This window comes from Corvus cornix, chromosome 6, assembly GCF_000738735.6.
Source record: "Corvus cornix cornix isolate S_Up_H32 chromosome 6, ASM73873v5, whole genome shotgun sequence".
Lineage (NCBI taxonomy): Eukaryota > Metazoa > Chordata > Aves > Passeriformes > Corvidae > Corvus > Corvus cornix.
In genome coordinates, this window is record NC_046336.1 from 17162883 (window position 1) to 17180368 (window position 17486).

Sequence of the window (17486 nt, forward strand, 5' to 3'; positions counted from 1 at the left end):
TTAGAGTGGTGTGTTCATCTGGCAAGTTTGTAATTAGTTACTTCTTGTCATTACATGCTTGAAATTTTTGTAAGACTGCCTTTCTTCCTGGGGAAAACCCCTCAAGCATTTTTAAGGGCTAATGAAAGTAAGTGTTGATTGTTCTGGAAGCACTTTGGCCTATTCTTTCTAACACCTGTGTGGATGCAGGCTAGTCATGCCTGCTGCAATGTCCATGCCCAACTTTATTGATGGCTCTTTTAGCATCCTCTTGCAGTGGAGTTCAAATCAAAAAAGTCCCAAACAGTTTTGCAAACTTTCAATTTGACTTCTGACTTTTTTTCTGGTACAGAAAATGCATGTGTACTAAATATGTTTGCATTTGCCACATTTTTTACTTTTGCATGTAACTGCATGCACTTTCATATAATGGCATGCCAATTACAAAAGTAGGTTTCCTTTTTCTTCAAAAGTATTTTTAAAAGTATGTGTTCATTTTAGCCACAAAGGTGGTAGATTTCCCCTTGTATATTTTGTACATTTTTTGGTTTATTGCCATGTAACACTCATTCCTTCACTGTTATTTAGTGGCTCTTGTGTAAGTTTAAAAAAAAAAAGTTTAGCTGTGCTCTCAGCTGTTTGTCACAACTGTGCTGAGTGACTCATACAGAAGACAAGGAAGTTGCAGTGGGGCCACATCTCCTTGTCCTGCCCTGCATTGACACTTAACATTTGAGTGCTCCAAATCCAGTGCCAGGACAAAGGAATGGAGGCCAGGGCTGGGCCTTTGGGAGAGGCAGGTGCCGGCTTGGTAACATTCATGGTGAGAGTGATTCCACAGTTTGCCATCATCTAGAGCCAAAAAGTGAAACTCTGGCATTACAGCAAATTATTAAATTGGCTAGTGTAAGAAATTACCTTGTAGAGGTCCTTTTGCTCATGGTTTGCCAGAGAGCCAGCCATGCTGGCTCCTACAGGAGTTAAGCTGTGATATAACCAAGCATTCAGAATCCATGTGTTTAATCTGTAAGTAATAACTCCGTGAAACTCACTTCCAGCGAGTTTCTCTCATGGGAACTCTCCATTTTCTTACTGTGTGCAAGCTCACCTGGCAATCTTGCTCTTGGTGAGATAATAACAGGACAATCACTTGTGAAAACGTGGGGGGAGCTGCTCTGCTTGTTGCTGTCAGTCTGGGAATGTGTTGGCTGGGGAGCTGGGGAGTCATTGTGGAGGAAGGACCCCTGTGCTCTGCCTGTCCCACACAACTCCCATTCCTTGGGAGTGCAGGACTTGTTTTCCACAGTGATGGGGTGGGAAGATGTCATTTACATTTTGACAAGTTTGGATAGCATGTTACTGCTGAGGTTCTAATCATCTAGGGCAACCTGGCTCTTGAGAGATGTTCCAATGTAACATTATTATGAGGCCTTATCTACAATGTAATTTTGGACAGATCTGTCAGCAGGAACTGTGACCGAGCTACTGAGGTGCTGCTGATAGTGTTTGCACACAGTGGGTCAGAGCTCTGCCCTGGCCAGCGGCCTGAGGGCTTATTCAGGATCTCTGCTGGATTTTCAGCTCTTGGTATAGACAGTATTCCTTTGACTATGCTTCTGATATATTTGATGTTTTCTTTGTAACATCAGGCTTTTCTACACCAGTTGGAGTGTGAGCTATGGGTGATGCCTCACAGAAAAAATGAAGAGCTCATTTCTACAAAAAAAAAAAAAAAATCGTGAAGGGCATTCAAAACTATGTATTTAAACTGGGCAAATTTATGGAGGAAAAAGGTGAAATATATCTGCATCTATTATGCATGAGGATATGGGTACATACTCCTGTCTCAACAATTCCTTCTGCTGTACATAAGGAAGCAGAAAGGATATAGGACGAAAATTACCACTGGAAGCATCCCATTTCTTTCCGAGCATCTGCTATCAGGAAATCTCAGAGACAGGATGCTGAGCTATATGGATATCAGCCTGACCCTGCAGGACTTGTGCTTATGTTCTGTTTATTTATCTAAGGATGATGGGGGAGACATTATCTCATTTTTACTTTGAATATGTTCCTTTGATTTTGAATGAAGGATAATTTTACCACATTCCCATGGAGGAAGATACCTTGTCAAGAAGATGAAGGAAGGTTGTGGGTTAATATTCTTCATCAGCCTACTTCAGAGGCCCAGGCCCAGCTGGCAAACACTGTCTCCTCTAGCTCTTGAAGAGCACTGACAAAACTATTTTCCAAACTTTGTAGGTTCAAAATTGCTATATTTGAAAATTATTAGAGCAATTTTGTCTTAGTTGTTAGAGAGAGACCAGTGCAAGAGCCTGACAATCATGGAGAAAGCTAATCTATGGGTCTGACAGTTTATGGTTAACCTGACACTTTACAGATGCTTACTGTGTGACAGCTGCAATGAATCAGGCTATTAGAGTGACTTTCTGCTCCTAAAGCTTATTTATTCCTGTCTTTCTCAAAATAGGGGATAGGGATGTGTAAAGCCTATCAATGAGATAGAGGAGAGGGCCTGAAGCCAGACAAACCAAAACATTTAGAGATTCTGCTAATGTTACGAAGATGAAAGGAATCCCCAAATAAAAAGGAGCCAGAGACATATTTAGCAGGGCCTCATTCCTAAACAGCCAATTGGATGGAGGCAGGAAGGTCTCCACGCACATCTCAGAAGTTGTTTTCCCTTATAAAGTAAAGCAAAGGGATTACTCTATTCACAGTCTTCTATAGACTGGGATAAGCCTGCAGCTTCTGTCCTCCTTTACCAAAAAAGTATGGCATCTACACACTGGTGCTGGGCCTCTGTGCTGGCATTCTTCAGGCCAGCTGGAGCCCATTTTCTAGGCACGGTTGGCTCTCCTGCTGTTGTCGAGTCACAGGCACATTTTATGTCCCTATGGCAATCCACACAGGTTACTGAAAAGGAAGAACTTAAGGAAGGTGTAGCTAAGAGTTTCGACTGATACATTGAAAGATGCTTCAAGTCAATAGGAGAGTTCCCAATGTAAATTGGAGCTTTGCTAGTATCTCTATTAAGAGATTGGGGGAAAGATACTAAAGAGAGAGACAAAACTCGTTTTTCCTCTTCTTTTTCTTTCTGTGATTGTACTCCAGACTGTGATGCAGACTGCAAAAGGGTTTAGCATGGAAAACCAAAGAAGTTCTCCGGGGAAATTAAATAAAAACCATAGATTATGGCTATGGATACAAAGAAAGAAAAGGAACCTTGGGGTATAGACACAGCAGGCAAATTGTGCTGTGTAGATTCTGTACATGAAACTACATGATGAGTGGGATAAGGATTTACAGACAGGCAGCAGAAACTGGTGCTGGAAGTGGCCTCCAGAGGGAAAGCTAAACTATCTTCAGGAATGGTGTTATGTTCTTTTTCTTGAAAAACAAACAAACAAACAAAAATAAACAAAAAATCCAAAGCCCCACACCACATATATATATTTGGGCCAAGCTCTTATTTGTCCATAGCTGCAGAGGAGGGTTCGGAGATTTGATCCCCAGCATTTAGTCTTGATTCTCAGAAGACTTTTTCTATTCAGCTCTCTTTAGGTTTTCATTCATGTCTCATGGTGAGTCCATTCTTCCCTCTCCCCCTGCCCCTCTGTCAATGACCTAAGTTACTGAGAAGAAAGGTGTAAGCCACTAATGTAATCTTTTCCACGTGTGCTTTTATGTATAGAAATATCTGTGTGATCATAACTTCAGCATGGAGTCACTAAAAAGAAAATAAATTCTTTTATTCTATAACGTCCCTGGATCTGGACTGACCTAATTTCCTTGTATAGTTCACCTGTTTGCCTTCCTTCCTTCCTGCCCCAGCACTTTCCATAACGTCCCACTGCAGAGACGAGCTGCCTGCTGAGCGCTGCTCTTCATTGTGCCCTGGAGCTGTGGCTGGGCAGCACCTCTGCATTTTCCCTGTGCTGTTGCTGTGTATCCATTCACTCCTGCTCAGTCAGCCTCTGGGCTTATTTCTTCCTTCTAGTCTGCCTATGCCTGTCTCTAACAATACTCTTCATATGGCAGGTCCTTCCAAACAACTGGGGTTTACTCTGTATCTCCATATCCACTGCTACCCGCTTGGAGTGAGACTCTGTGAGCCGCATCTTTTTCATGAGCACCCTGAAATCTTTGGTGCCCACTACAGGGAAGGAGATGTGTGATCTGCACCCAAATAACCATTCCTCAAAGCAGCCATGGGTCTGCTGCTGCTGTCATTGCTGCCAGCAGTAATTGTGGTATGCACCAGGATAAGGTTACAGGTATCATGGTGGAGCTTAACAGAGGTACAAGTCTCTGGTATCTGTGTGGCCACTGTCTCCTTTATGTTCACAGAGGCCTCTTGTAGAAAACTGTTGCCTATATTTCTAGCTATGCTGAGCACTGTGGATGATGCACCAGTTCTACTGGAGGGTTGTTTACTTGGCTCTGCAATCTCACATGTGCGGTACCCACCATAGCACAATCACCACTAAGTTTTTTTGTGAGTGTGAACTTCTGCTCAGTAAGGCAGAAAGTTTGGATTCTTCTGAATCTTTCTCCCGGTCTGGGTATTTTCAAGGTATTTCAAGGGCGATGTTTCTGAAAACCTTGGAGCGTGTTTCTTCTGATCTAGAAGGTAATTGATGTTTGTATTGAAATCAGACATGATACTGCATTGAAGGGTTCTGCTGTGCGAAATTCCCCTTCCCCTCGACCAAGGTTCCCTGATCTAATACCATATGTTCTATATGAGGCATGTAAGTTTTCTTGGCTATGTTACTGAGTGTTGTTTAAAAACAAAGAATTTGGGTTTGGCTGTCCTTTGAATGTCAGTTGGAGATATGCAAAAAAGGGCCTGTTTAGATCCTCAGCTTTGAGTTGCTTACCTCAGTGGGTATTTTATTTTCCTTTTTCCCCCCCTTTTTCTTTTTTTTTTTTTTTTTAATATCTGTGTCTTTCACCCTGATGATGGAAGTTAAATAATAAATAGCTTTTGCACAGCTCACGTTCCACCACTTGTTAGCTTCTGTTTCTGACTCTCCAAGGCAGTCGCATTCCTTAAAAGTTCCTTTCCTTAAAAGTTAAATTCCTGTTGGTGTTCAATCCATAATTCTGCCTATTTGTTATCTCTACTAGTAGCTTATTCCTCAAATTTTCACATCAGAAAAACTTTCACTGTGGTTTTCTGGGAGGTTTTCTTGCATGAAAACTACTCAGGCAGCAAGCACTCCATAAACAAACGCACAATGCCTCTCCCTGTTGTAACAAGGCTTGCAAAGCAAGGCTCTCACTTGGATTCTCACATCTCTCTTGGCTTGTATGCTTGGAGCACTTTTGAATTTGTAAGGTTTAATACTGGAGTTAAGAGATGCTGTTTCTGGTATTTTGTACAAACTTGATGACAAAATATTGCTGGCTGTGATAGGGCTGCTTCACTAGAATTTGTCTGTCCAGAGAACAGTTGGCTACAGCTGTAGAAATCCAGGCCTGTGCTGAAAATAACTTGTACAGTGTGACCTGTTCCTTTATTTGCTAAAAACATGTTCAGTGGAAAAGATAGCTGGGGTTATAAAATTCAACAACTGTATTATGAGCAATTTGGGATGTGAGTTTATGACAGTCCAGGCTTGTGGCCATCAGTAGAGCAGCACTAGGGCAAATTTGGGCCACAGGTCCTAGGGTTGGAAAATAAGCTTTCAGAGAAACAGAATGAGTTCTAACCCACCACAGTCCAAAGGGGATCATAACAACCTTTTAACTGAACTTTTTCACAACCTTCAGAGACTTCTCTGTGAACCTTGTACAACAGCAGGTACTTTTTTTACTACCTTTAAGCCTGTGGGCAATATTTAGTATACAAACCAAATGCTAAGCTTTTAAAGAGACTTTGTAGGAAAATTGAGCAGCTGTTTAGCTGGCCAGAAATATTTATTCATTGTTTTTATCAAAAACTTTAATGGCAGCAAGGTGTTTCTTTAAAAAGACCTCCCCTGTTATAAACGACTGCTCTTCCAATATCTATTCTGCTTCTTGGATGTTACTGTGGAGTCCTGGACCTCTCTTGTTTGAGCACATGGTCCTTCTGCCAGAGGGTATCTATTGTGGGCACATTCTCTCTGTATTTTAGCAACTCTCCTGAAGTTTTAAAGTGTTTATCTTACTCAGCTGAAAGTCTCCTCCTGTTTCATGAGCTCTGCACTGGAATGCAGTGGAAGAGACCCAGGGCCTGTGGCCACCCAGATTAGAGTTTTTTGTATTAAGGTCCCTATATGGTTTTGTTAGAGACTTCAGCTCTGTCTCTGTCTGTCTCTGCTCCTTGTTTGGGAGGCTAGTGGGAGGAGAAGAGCTGAAGGGGCTATATAATCTCTGAGGTTTCAGATACAGAGTGTACCACCCTAGAGCAGCCATCCCCAGCCAAGCGCTGTCAGGGTAAGTGGCACGGAACCAATGGCATGATTTACAGATTGCTGGAGGATTTCAATTAAATAATGTCAAGTGGAAGCTATTCAGGAGGATGTACTGCTGTGCTGTAGTTTGCTTAAGAAACTTACTACAACTGAGTTGATAAAATACTTGTAGTATTTATACTGAGTTGTCTTTATTTTATATTTTGAAAGGAAAAGAAAAATTCTACCCTAATAATTTTGCTGCTTCTACCAGCACTTCAGCAACTGTATAAAGAAACAGTTTGGGTAATGTCACTGCTGGAATTACAGCTATATTCTGGTTTAAATGAACCTGTGTGACATTGGGGTGTTAGTTTGGGACAGGGTTCCTGACGGAGTATGTAGCAGTGTTTCTTAGCAGATTTGCTTCAGTGATTTTAATCGAGTGTAAGGTGAAAGAGTGTTTTGTGCAATGTGACTGCAAGAAGAGCTGGGAGTATGCAAATTAGCAGTGTCTAATAGGATAGAATGAGGATGCATGTGTATTTATCCTTGTCTCTATGTGTATGAAACTACTGTTCTGTAAAATGCCAAATATTCATTAAGGAACAGGCTACATACAGTACTTCTTGTGCAGCTGGAGTTCTCTTAATAATTTGTTGTGGAGATTGGTGAGGTGATTATTATATTTACATGTAAAACAGGGAGAAGAAAGAGGCTAAAGACTGTACTGTTTTCTTGGGAGAAAAATTTCCTTTCTTCCGTGGTACTCAGTGACATTTGCTGCTCTAAGATCTTGTTACTGCCTGCAGTGGCAGTCCTGAGCTGTAACTCATTGGTTGGTAGCAGAGCCCTCTGTCTGATTTTTCAACTTTTTGTGCTTTATTACTAAATATGGTTTTCATTTAGAGCCCAGTAAGCTCAGAAATGTAGCCTTTCCTGCCCCCTTCTTTCCCCTCCCCCAAGTGATTTTTGGCATTGCATTAGCTGCATTGGTTTGAGCAACCCCCCTGACCTCAAATGCTGTTCCAAAAACAGACAGCTGAAAAGCGTATTTCCTAATTAGGAAAAGTTTGTCCAAACCAGTCTGTTCATTCATGTTAGATAACAATTGTACTCCATTCAGTAAATATTTTAATATAAAGAGCTTTTTCCCCCTAGGAGTTTAATAAATGAAAAAATTGCAACTTACTTTCCTTCCTTCCCCAATTATAATGATAAAATATCTGGAATATAAAGTTAGGATTTCCCTATCCTTGTCTTCTCCTGGGAGCTCTGCCCACACAGCCTGCAGGAGCAGGGTTGCAGCCATGTCTCGTGGCTGCCTGGCTGGGGAGAGACAGAGGACCTCAAATGAAGGATTTGGGAGAACTGTCCGTGCTTGTTCCATCCATTGCAGGGGCTAAACAGATTGTGGCCTCCCTTGCTCATTGGCCATGGCTCTTGCTGACCCCATTCTCATTTCTGCCTGCACTTCCAGTATCCCTGCAGCAGAAGATTTTGGAGACTGCATGTGGAGCCAGCTGGTCCATGGACGTCAGCTGTCTCCCTTAGCTGTTAACACATTGCAATTTGTTGAACTCTGCATGGAAGCCCGGGCTTGGAGCAGGCCAAGTGATTCCCTACCACGCTATAAATTGCGAGCAAACAGTTCTTCTTGAGTCCTGGTATTCAGCGCTTGTTTCTGTAATTGACTTTAATACAAAGCCTTCAAAGCATTTTTATTACCCATATTATCTTCCTGTTGCTAGAGGAAGAAAACAGTTTCTTTTTACTGAGCCAAGGAGCCAACATAAATTGTTCTGTCACTCTACAAATGTAGTTTATTAGCTGCTTTGAAATTATGATAGAGCAGACCTTATGACCTGTTTTTAAAACACATACTGTCTCTGGCTTAATTTTAGAAGTGGGTTTATTTTTCTGAGTGATTAGGGGAGAACTGGAAAAGACTTGCCTTTTTCTCTTCCCCCTTTTTTATTTGGAAAATTTCTATCTTTTTAAAACATTAAGTGTAAACTTAGTTGGCCACCTTCACCAATGGATTAATATCTGCATCAGGAAAACGCCCCTGGTACATGCATGGCATTTCATGTAGTTAGTTTTTGGGAAGCCCAAGACTAGAAGGGGAAGTTGAAATGCTCTTACCTTTAACAGGTTATCCACATGTGTCAGGATTTTGTCAGGGTGATAGAAAAGCAGGAGAAATTGTGCTGAATTCAATGCAGAATTCAATGCAAATGAATCTTTGTTTTTGCAGCTGTCAGTCCAGGGTTCTCGTTTATCTCCTTCCCCCAGCCGTGGATTTCTGTGACCAAATTTAGATAAACATTTGCTGCTCCCTGAACTCTCTGCCCGTGCCGCAGGGCTGGAAGTCTCCTCTGGAATTCCCTGGATAATCTCTAGTGTGCACAGCCCTTTGGCAGACATGGTTGAAACCTCTCATGCTTTCAGAAGGAAGCCCATTCCCTCCCATGGCCCCGCAGTCCTTGTGATTCCCAGACCGGGGCCATACCTCTCCTTGCACGTTCTGGTTGCTTTCCTAGAGCCAGGGTGGCTCTGCTACCTGAGTATGTTTTTTGGTTTTGATTTAATTCTTCCCTGCTGTTTTCATAGGGCTGTTTTCTGTCTGGAAGGCCAGTGGACACTGCTGTAGAAGATGTGTGAGGAAGAGGACAGCACTGCCCTTGTTTGTGACAATGGGTCAGGGCTCTGTAAAGCTGGCTTCGCTGGAGATGATGCTCCAAGAGCAGTTTTCCCGTCCATTGTGGGTCGTCCCAGGCACCAGGTGATGAACTACTTTGGTCGTTTCTTACTGGGCTTGTAGAAGGCTTTGTTGCCCTGTCCCTGGCTCTTCACCCGAGGGCCATCTGTGTCTGGCACTAGGCCAGCCTAGGGTGATCTGTGTAACAGTCTTTCCAGGCAAAATGAGTCCAGCAGTGCACTCACCTGAGTCAAAGGAAGTCTCTTGCCTTGTGAAAGGAATCCTTTTAAAATTTTTCACTCCCTTCTGTGACATCTTTTCCCTGCCCCTTGATTTTGAATCGCCCAGAGAACTTGTTGAGTAAAACTTGTTTAAAGAAACCCCACCCAAACCCCAAATAAGCCCAACACAGGAACATCTGGAAATTCTGACTTCCCTTAAAGCTGATAATAGGTAATATGTGGAACACTGAAGGAGGAAGCAGAAGTTTTCAGTCAGCTTTCTCCTAACCCTTTTGACTTTATTCATTTAACTGTCAGAAGTGGGCACCTGTCTAGGGTTGAGTTTCTTTAGCTTCAAGGTTTACATTTGAGTATATGATGCATTCCACTATATTTTAATAGTTCTCAAAATACATTTATTGTCTGAGCTGTTAAATACAGAGAGTTTATGAGACAGATCACCATTAGCATGAACTAGAGAAGCTTGTCTAGATCACAAACTAATCCAAGCAATTAGCAGATCCACCTAATTGCTTGTATGTCACCCAAGGCCCTGGTGGGAAGAGGCAAACTCTTTGTAAGATGTAGCACTTCATATACCCAGTAAATGCATTTTAAGTTCTCCAGGATTGGAGAAATACCTGCCTTTCAATATAGAAAGTAGGACTGGAGGGTTAATTGAGGTCTCTGGGAATTACCATAATTTAAAAAGTGTATTTAAATGCCATTGTCTGTAGCTAGTGTGAATGATATTAATTGCTCAAAACCAAGCCATAAAGTTACAAATACATAAAGAAACAAATACAGATTTCTAGAACATTTCTTTCCTGATCATGTAGGATGGATCATCCCATTAAAAATTGCAAATCTGGGATGCCTGTTTTTAAGACACAGAGTTAGAGATGCCAAGGTTTGGAGTCTGTAATGACTAAGTTCTGATAGGAGTATTATGCACTGAAAGCATCCTACTGCATACTATTTTTTTTTTTTCATTATTTCTGACTTTAACATAGGGTATATCCAGAGTACTTGCCAGCTTCTGGTCCTTTAACCATATCTACAGGATTCATGAAAATACCTGTAAAGAAGCCCATACCAGTAAATTTAAATTGTCCATCCCTAATTACGGTATTATGGCATTCAAAAAGAAGATTAAAAAACGTTGACGCTTAAGCTTTGGGAAAAGTGAAGTGTGTATTGCTCCATCTTGACCCTTAGATGGCACAATATCACTTTCTGCTTTTACTCCACTTTATTATCATTTAGTAGACAGTTCATCCCTAGATAATAACAAACATTAACACAACTCAATTTTTCCACTTTATCTTGATGCATTTAATACCGTACTTGTTCTGTTTATTTAACTGTAGTGGAAACATGAACTCCAGAAATTTAATAACCAATCATTTAATATTGGCAATTTAAGAGCAATTTGCAATTCTTCATTCGTTAGTGTCTGTAAACTATGTTGCAACTAGTGTAACTGGCAACTGGATTTATTTCACAGCTAATATTCTGTCTACTTAATGACACTTTTCCCTGAGAGACTAATGCAATTTGTATTATTCTGTAGGGTGTGATGGTTGGTATGGGTCAAAAAGACAGCTATGTTGGTGACGAGGCTCAAAGCAAGAGAGGAATCCTGACCCTGAAATACCCCATAGAGCACGGCATCATTACAAACTGGGATGACATGGAGAAGGTATTTCAGCTTTGAAAATTGATGTGTACCACTGGTAAACAGAACTACTTGAACTAAGTATTTACAGAATATCCACTAAATTTTAGATTAAATTGTCATGCTATTAAGTATGGCTCAAGGAGAAGCTTATTAACAGCCAAGGTTAATGTGCGTGTAAAGCTGAGTATCAGTAGGAGTACTTCAAAATTGAAATTGGGAGTTCTTTTACTCCAGCCTGATCTTTGCCAGTTACTGAGAAGAGGGTGGGGGGAGAGAGAGGGCAAGGAAGAAAGAAAGAGAATATATCAATTTTCTAGTAAAAAAAATGGAATTTAAGAAGGTGCCTGTTTCTGCAAAAATGCAAAGCATGTATGTGATTCTGATGTGAAGGGCACTGTTTATACACATACTTTTTAATGCTTGAAAGATTAGCAATATTACAGTGCCATGCATCCATTTCACAGCCAGTATTTGAATGAAAGGCTTCCAGAACCATGTTTATAGTCATAGTCTGTACAGATGACATAATTCCTAAGATTCCAAAATGGGATCTCCATTTAATGTAGTTCTGTGAAAATAGGGTTATTTGGAACAGTCAGGACATAACAACACACTGTAAGTATACGGAGTCACACAGCACTTAATGAGTGCTGTAATGAGTATTGTAAATTTCACTTGAAAGCAAAATCTTTTAGATGCCAAACATACTAACAGTCCCTAATCACCACAAGCTTGAAAACAAACTTAGCAAAAAATTCTTGGCCTTCAGACTGAAATCTCTGGTTGTTTTACTTCTTATCAGTGTATTAACCTCCTCACTGCAGTCCACTTGGCCTCAGAATTTTACAGCTTGTAGGAATAAGTCATGTGGAGGTGATAAACACAAGCTGACTTTCAACCTCACAAGCCATTTATCTTCATTTCTTTTTATGAATTCTTGGGCTGGCCTGTACAAACCAAAAGATGAAACTGTCAAGAGACCCATTGTCTATTGACCTCTGTGTATGTTCTCTGAGTTGTTCTGGAACTGTTTACCTTTCAGTTTCCCTTCCTTTCCTTTCATTATTGAAATAGCATTGCTAGAACCAAGTGTGTCCAGTTCTGTCTTTTCTATTGCAAGAATAATATATTCATTTTCATTAGCTTATGTGTCCTTAAAGTAAGTTGTATATTACTGGTAGTAAAACCTGAGGATAGTGGGTTTTTTCTACAGTTATTCTGGTAGTCTCTATGGAAGCAGTAAGAACAACTGCATGAGAAACATCACCAGCCTTTATCTAGAACTGTAAGCGGAGTGCTGGAGCTCAGTAACTTCCTGAAAGTGATGCTGACCTGCTGATTGATGGTGTTTCTTTCCCTTGGCTTCTCTCATTATCCTCAGATCTGGCATCATTCTTTCTACAATGAGCTCCGGGTTGCACCTGAAGAACACCCGACTCTGCTGACTGAGGCACCACTGAACCCCAAAGCCAACCGTGAGAAGATGACCCAGGTAAGCTCACAGGAAAGCTGTGGAATAATCCAACCTTTTCATTCAACAGGTTGTGAACGTCATCATTCTAGTTAGTCATGCTGTCCAGCAGTCTGTTTCTCTCAGTTATGGAAGATGGAAAGTACATAGTGACCACCTGTCATATCTACATGTTATTACATATAGCTTAGAAAGTCACTGTATCCACTTTGAATGTGAGTACTTCAGTCTGTCCAAACTTTATGTCATCTTAATCTGTTTTTATGCCCAGGCCCCTTCCTAAATTATCTTTAATATGTGGATGTGGCTATATCAATACCATAAAGGTATAGGCCAAATACAGGGGGATATCTTACAGGACAAATACTTTTGGATTTAGATTTTTTTCCTGTCTTGTTTTTACCAACCATTGAGAAATATGAAAATCTTGTATTCTACCTCTCTTTCAGTAAATTGCTTCAACTAAGCTAAACCCCCTAGTGCTAAGACAATTATTTTAATGGCATTTCAGATAATGTTCGAGACGTTCAATGTGCCAGCCATGTATGTAGCCATTCAAGCCGTTCTGTCCCTCTACGCCTCTGGACGCACCACAGGTAGGCCTCAGGGGAACATGGCACAGATGTTTGAAATAGTTCCACGGGTATGACGGGAATGAATCGTGTGTTCTCTTCTCAAAGGGATCGTGCTTGACTCTGGGGATGGAGTCACCCACAATGTGCCCATCTATGAAGGCTATGCCCTGCCACACGCCATCATGCGTCTGGACCTGGCTGGCCGGGACCTGACAGACTACCTCATGAAAATCCTGACAGAGCGAGGATACTCCTTCGTGACCACTGGTAAGGACACGCTGCTGGCTGACAAGGAGAGTTGCTCATGTGCGATGTTTCCACTGGCCTTAGAAGGACTATCAGTGGTTCTGCAGTTGAATAGGCATGACAAGGTCTCCAACATGAAAGTCCCTTGAAAGACTAGCAGACAATTTGTTTAAAATATGGGAGTGTTGGAGGATGAAAGGGAAGAACCAGTCAACATGTCTGGGTCCTTCCTGAATTCCATTTTAAAGATTGAATCCTCTTTACAGCGGAGCGTGAAATTGTCCGTGACATCAAGGAAAAGCTCTGTTATGTGGCCCTGGACTTTGAAAATGAGATGGCCACTGCTGCATCTTCCTCCTCTCTGGAAAAAAGCTATGAGCTTCCTGATGGTCAGGTGATCACCATTGGGAACGAACGCTTTCGGTGCCCAGAGACCCTCTTCCAGCCATCTTTCATTGGTAGGTTCAGTGACTGTTCTGCCGTGGTGAACTGCGCAGAAATACCACATCCCTGTTTCCTTTTAGATGTGCTCCATTACTAACTCACCCAGACCTAGCCATGAGTGTGTTGTAGCACCCATTATAAAATAATCTTTTACAACAGAACTATTAATATGGTAGATAGAACTTCATGTTAAAGAATTAGCCAAAATGCTTTCCCAAAATAAACCTGAAATGTTTATTCTTGCCTTCTGGCATTGGACCTGTGCCATTTTGTATGTTTGAATGTGCTTGCCAAGAGTGGGAAGAGGTAGGAGGGGCAGGCAGGCAGCAAGACCTACTTTTATTTTTCCAAAAGACTGCTCCAAATCCTGAATCCACGGTTCATTGCCTTTTCGGAGCAAAGCCAAGACAATGCGATGCTAATCAACATCCATGAAGGCAGATTTGCAACTAGGTCACACAGAAATCCAGTGTCAGTTCTGCCAATAGGCAGAATTTCAGTTCAGAAATAATGTAGTTGCATACCTAGAGGTATTAGGACATATTTTGACTGTTCTGTCTCTGAGTTGACTTAATTTGAAAAGAAAGAAAAAAGAAAACAAATTATTCCAAGATCATATAAGGAATTCTTAGGACAATTGAGATTTCCTGCAAAAGCCTAGTGGAAACTTTACTATTCCACACCCCCAACTTTCTTTTTAAGGAGGAGGTGGTGTGTGTAAGGGGGGAGAGAAGGGCTGTACACGAAGGAAGTCTTTAGCAAATAATTTAGGCAACTGCAGAACGACTTTCCAGATTTCCAAAGCTCTGAGACTGATGTCTTCCAAAGAGTCACTAAACGTCATGTCAGTTCTGTGTTAATAATTTTAAGTCTCTGTATGGAGTTGCTTCCTCAGTGTTCTTCTGTACCTTCCCCAGGCATGGAGTCTGCTGGCATTCATGAAACCACTTACAACAGCATCATGAAATGTGACATAGACATCAGAAAGGATCTTTATGCCAACAACGTGCTGTCTGGAGGCACTACAATGTACCCGGGTATTGCAGACAGGATGCAGAAAGAAATAACTGCTCTGGCTCCTAGCACCATGAAGATCAAGGTATGTATGGTACAATCATTTGTAGACTATATGAGCTGGCATTTACAAAGTCCTCAAAGATGTAGTAAAACATGCAACACTTTACAAAGTAAGTGCTTTTAACATATTTTGAATCACATCTGGATTATCTAGCAAATAATCACCACCTGGTAACTTTGGTGCTGGAAGAAGAGAACCTTTTCTCATTGCCTTGTTCATGTTGAATTCTGTCAGGTGCCCTAATGTGGCCAAAAAACAGCATGGACCCAGCAGCATGATTTTTCCTCTGGGGCTGTATGTGAGCTTCTTCAGCCCTTCTAGTGTGACGGACATGGAAGAGAGGGAATGCTGGTTTTGTGTTTGCCTTACAGGTTTGAAAGAGACCCTGAAAAACTAATCTTCATTCTGCTGCTTCGAATCTTCTGTTCTTTGCTTTACAAACATTTTATCAGCTATACCAGAAGGAGCACTCCATAGGTCATTGATTTTTTCAAGCCTTTCTAGACTGCCATTATATGTTTCCAGAGCAATTATCTCCCCTTTTCTCATATGTGCCTGGGGGTACACGAATGCGCCAGGGATAGGGGTCACTGAAAAGGCTGAGTCAGGCAGAGAATTTGAGGGTATAGATTTTTATAACAAACTTTAAACTTTTCTGCTTGCAGCAATGGATAGCTGTAATAGCACTAGCATATATAGGCAGTGTTTTTGTTGATATCACATATCACTGCTTTAGTATTTTTGTATAAAAATGTATTTTATTCACAGTAGTCAGTTGTACTTAATGCTTTTATTTCTTGAACAGATCATTGCTCCTCCTGAACGCAAGTACTCGGTCTGGATTGGAGGTTCTATTCTTGCCTCCCTCTCTACTTTCCAGCAGATGTGGATCAGCAAACAGGAATATGATGAAGCTGGCCCATCCATTGTTCACCGCAAATGCTTTTAAATTGCTTTAGCTTTATATGTCTCCTTAGTGTGAATGTATTCAGGGAAATACATTCTTATAATTTCATTCCATAAATCCTTCATCGTAATTAATCGAATTAATTGGATACTGTGTATTTCTTAAAATAAATTTTAAATATGTTATGAAATTGCTGCTCCTATTTAAAAACAAAAGGCAAGACATGCATGAGTGCAGATGCCATTACAGCTGGCTTGAAGCTCCATCTTGTGACATGAATTTATTATTACACTGTACTGGGCTTAACAGAAACGGAGGTGCCTTTATCTCAATGTTACCAATGCCAGAAAATGCTCACCTATCAGGCTGCACGTTCTCGAAGTTTAGCCTCAGAAAACATTTTAATCTGCAAACAGAACCAGTCGTGGTTCTTACAAAGTTCTGGGCAGTACCAAAGGAGCACAGCATCTGTTCAGTATCAAGATGAACACAGGCACCCTGCTTTGCATCTTCTCTATCCAAAAATATTATCTATCCACATCATTTCTTACTTCATAGCTGTCATGCAGGAAAAGCTAATTTATTACAGTGCATGGGCCAGCGGTGTACGATGGGTACCGCAACAATTCTGTATTTTCTTTAAAGAAACAAAACCTGTTCCTTTGGGAGCATATCTGAACACTAATAGTAGGTCAAACATATGACTTTCCTATTGTATGCCCTCAGGATGAGTGCAGCCTATTATTTTTATTTTGTGATTTCTAGCAAGATCTAAAGGGTAATTAAGCTGGCTTAATACACTTTCTCTTCAGAACGTCTTTTTTTTCTTAGAGGGGGGGAGTAATGGGTTCAAAGTAGATAAAATAATTTAGACAACTTTCTTTTTCTGTGGTTTTTCTGATTCTATTTATAATCTTAAATACATCAGCTAAAGGTATATGCATAGAAGCTGGAGCCAGTAACACTGTCTTAGAAGTATATAAATATGACTAAAGAATTCACTGAGACAGACCTGGAAAAGGTCACTTCTAAGGAACTTGCTGCAATCTGTATTCAATAGAGTTCAGGATAAAGGATGCTATTTATGTTTGTTAACCTGTTTTCCTCTCTCGACTCAGTAGTTTACCTCACTTGCTTGTTACTTGTTATCTTTCAAACTAAGCTCTTTGCAACAGCACCTGTTATTTACCATGTCTGCATAACCCTGGGGTTCCAGATCTTGTCCAGCTTCTGACTGTTAGCACATGTTGCAAACCTCTTTGTACTAACCTTATTATTTAAAGTATAGGTCATCTAGATTCTTGGAACAGTTACTAAATAAACTCTTGTAAAAGCAAATAACTTTGTATGGTTCTTCCTTCTAACTCTGTCTAGATCTTTTTATCTAACTCTAGATAGATCCAGGGAACCCTTTTCAGGATAAGAAGTGTCTTTCAGTTTAAAGTTTCTACTGGCAGGTTGCTGGAGAAGACACATTTCTCCTAGGGACTCTGATACATCTCTGCTATCCCAAAATGGTGAGGGTCAGCTCTCAGATAAAGGATTTGGGTATTTCTAAGTATTTTCTCCTTAATTACTTAGCTGAAACTTGAGGTCTAGAACTTGGACTGGAGAAAAGGATGAAAAAATCACCCAAACTGATGGATTTGCCTCTACTACATATAACTTAAATTTATTGAAGCTGTAAGAGATGTATGTAGCTGGAAGTCACAAAAAGCCAACCACTGTTAAAAATGTCTAATTCTCAGGAGGAAATTAATGCCAACAAGTGACAAAAGA

General features: G+C 40.8%; 1 protein-coding gene across 1 annotated transcript; it reads left to right on the forward strand.

The window, feature by feature from the left end:
* The first annotated feature begins 6321 nt into the window (after positions 1 to 6321).
* ACTA2 (actin alpha 2, smooth muscle) lies at positions 6322 to 15950 on the forward strand. The gene is made up of 9 exons (XM_010410909.4): positions 6322 to 6426; positions 8997 to 9168; positions 10879 to 11007; positions 12368 to 12478; positions 12969 to 13053; positions 13138 to 13299; positions 13545 to 13736; positions 14640 to 14821; positions 15606 to 15950. The coding sequence occupies exons 2-9, from the start codon at positions 9040 to 9042 to the stop codon at positions 15747 to 15749; spliced, it is 1134 nt and encodes a 377-aa protein (XP_010409211.1). The 5' UTR covers positions 6322 to 6426; positions 8997 to 9039; the 3' UTR covers positions 15750 to 15950.
* Positions 15951 to 17486: the final 1536 nt, after the last annotated feature.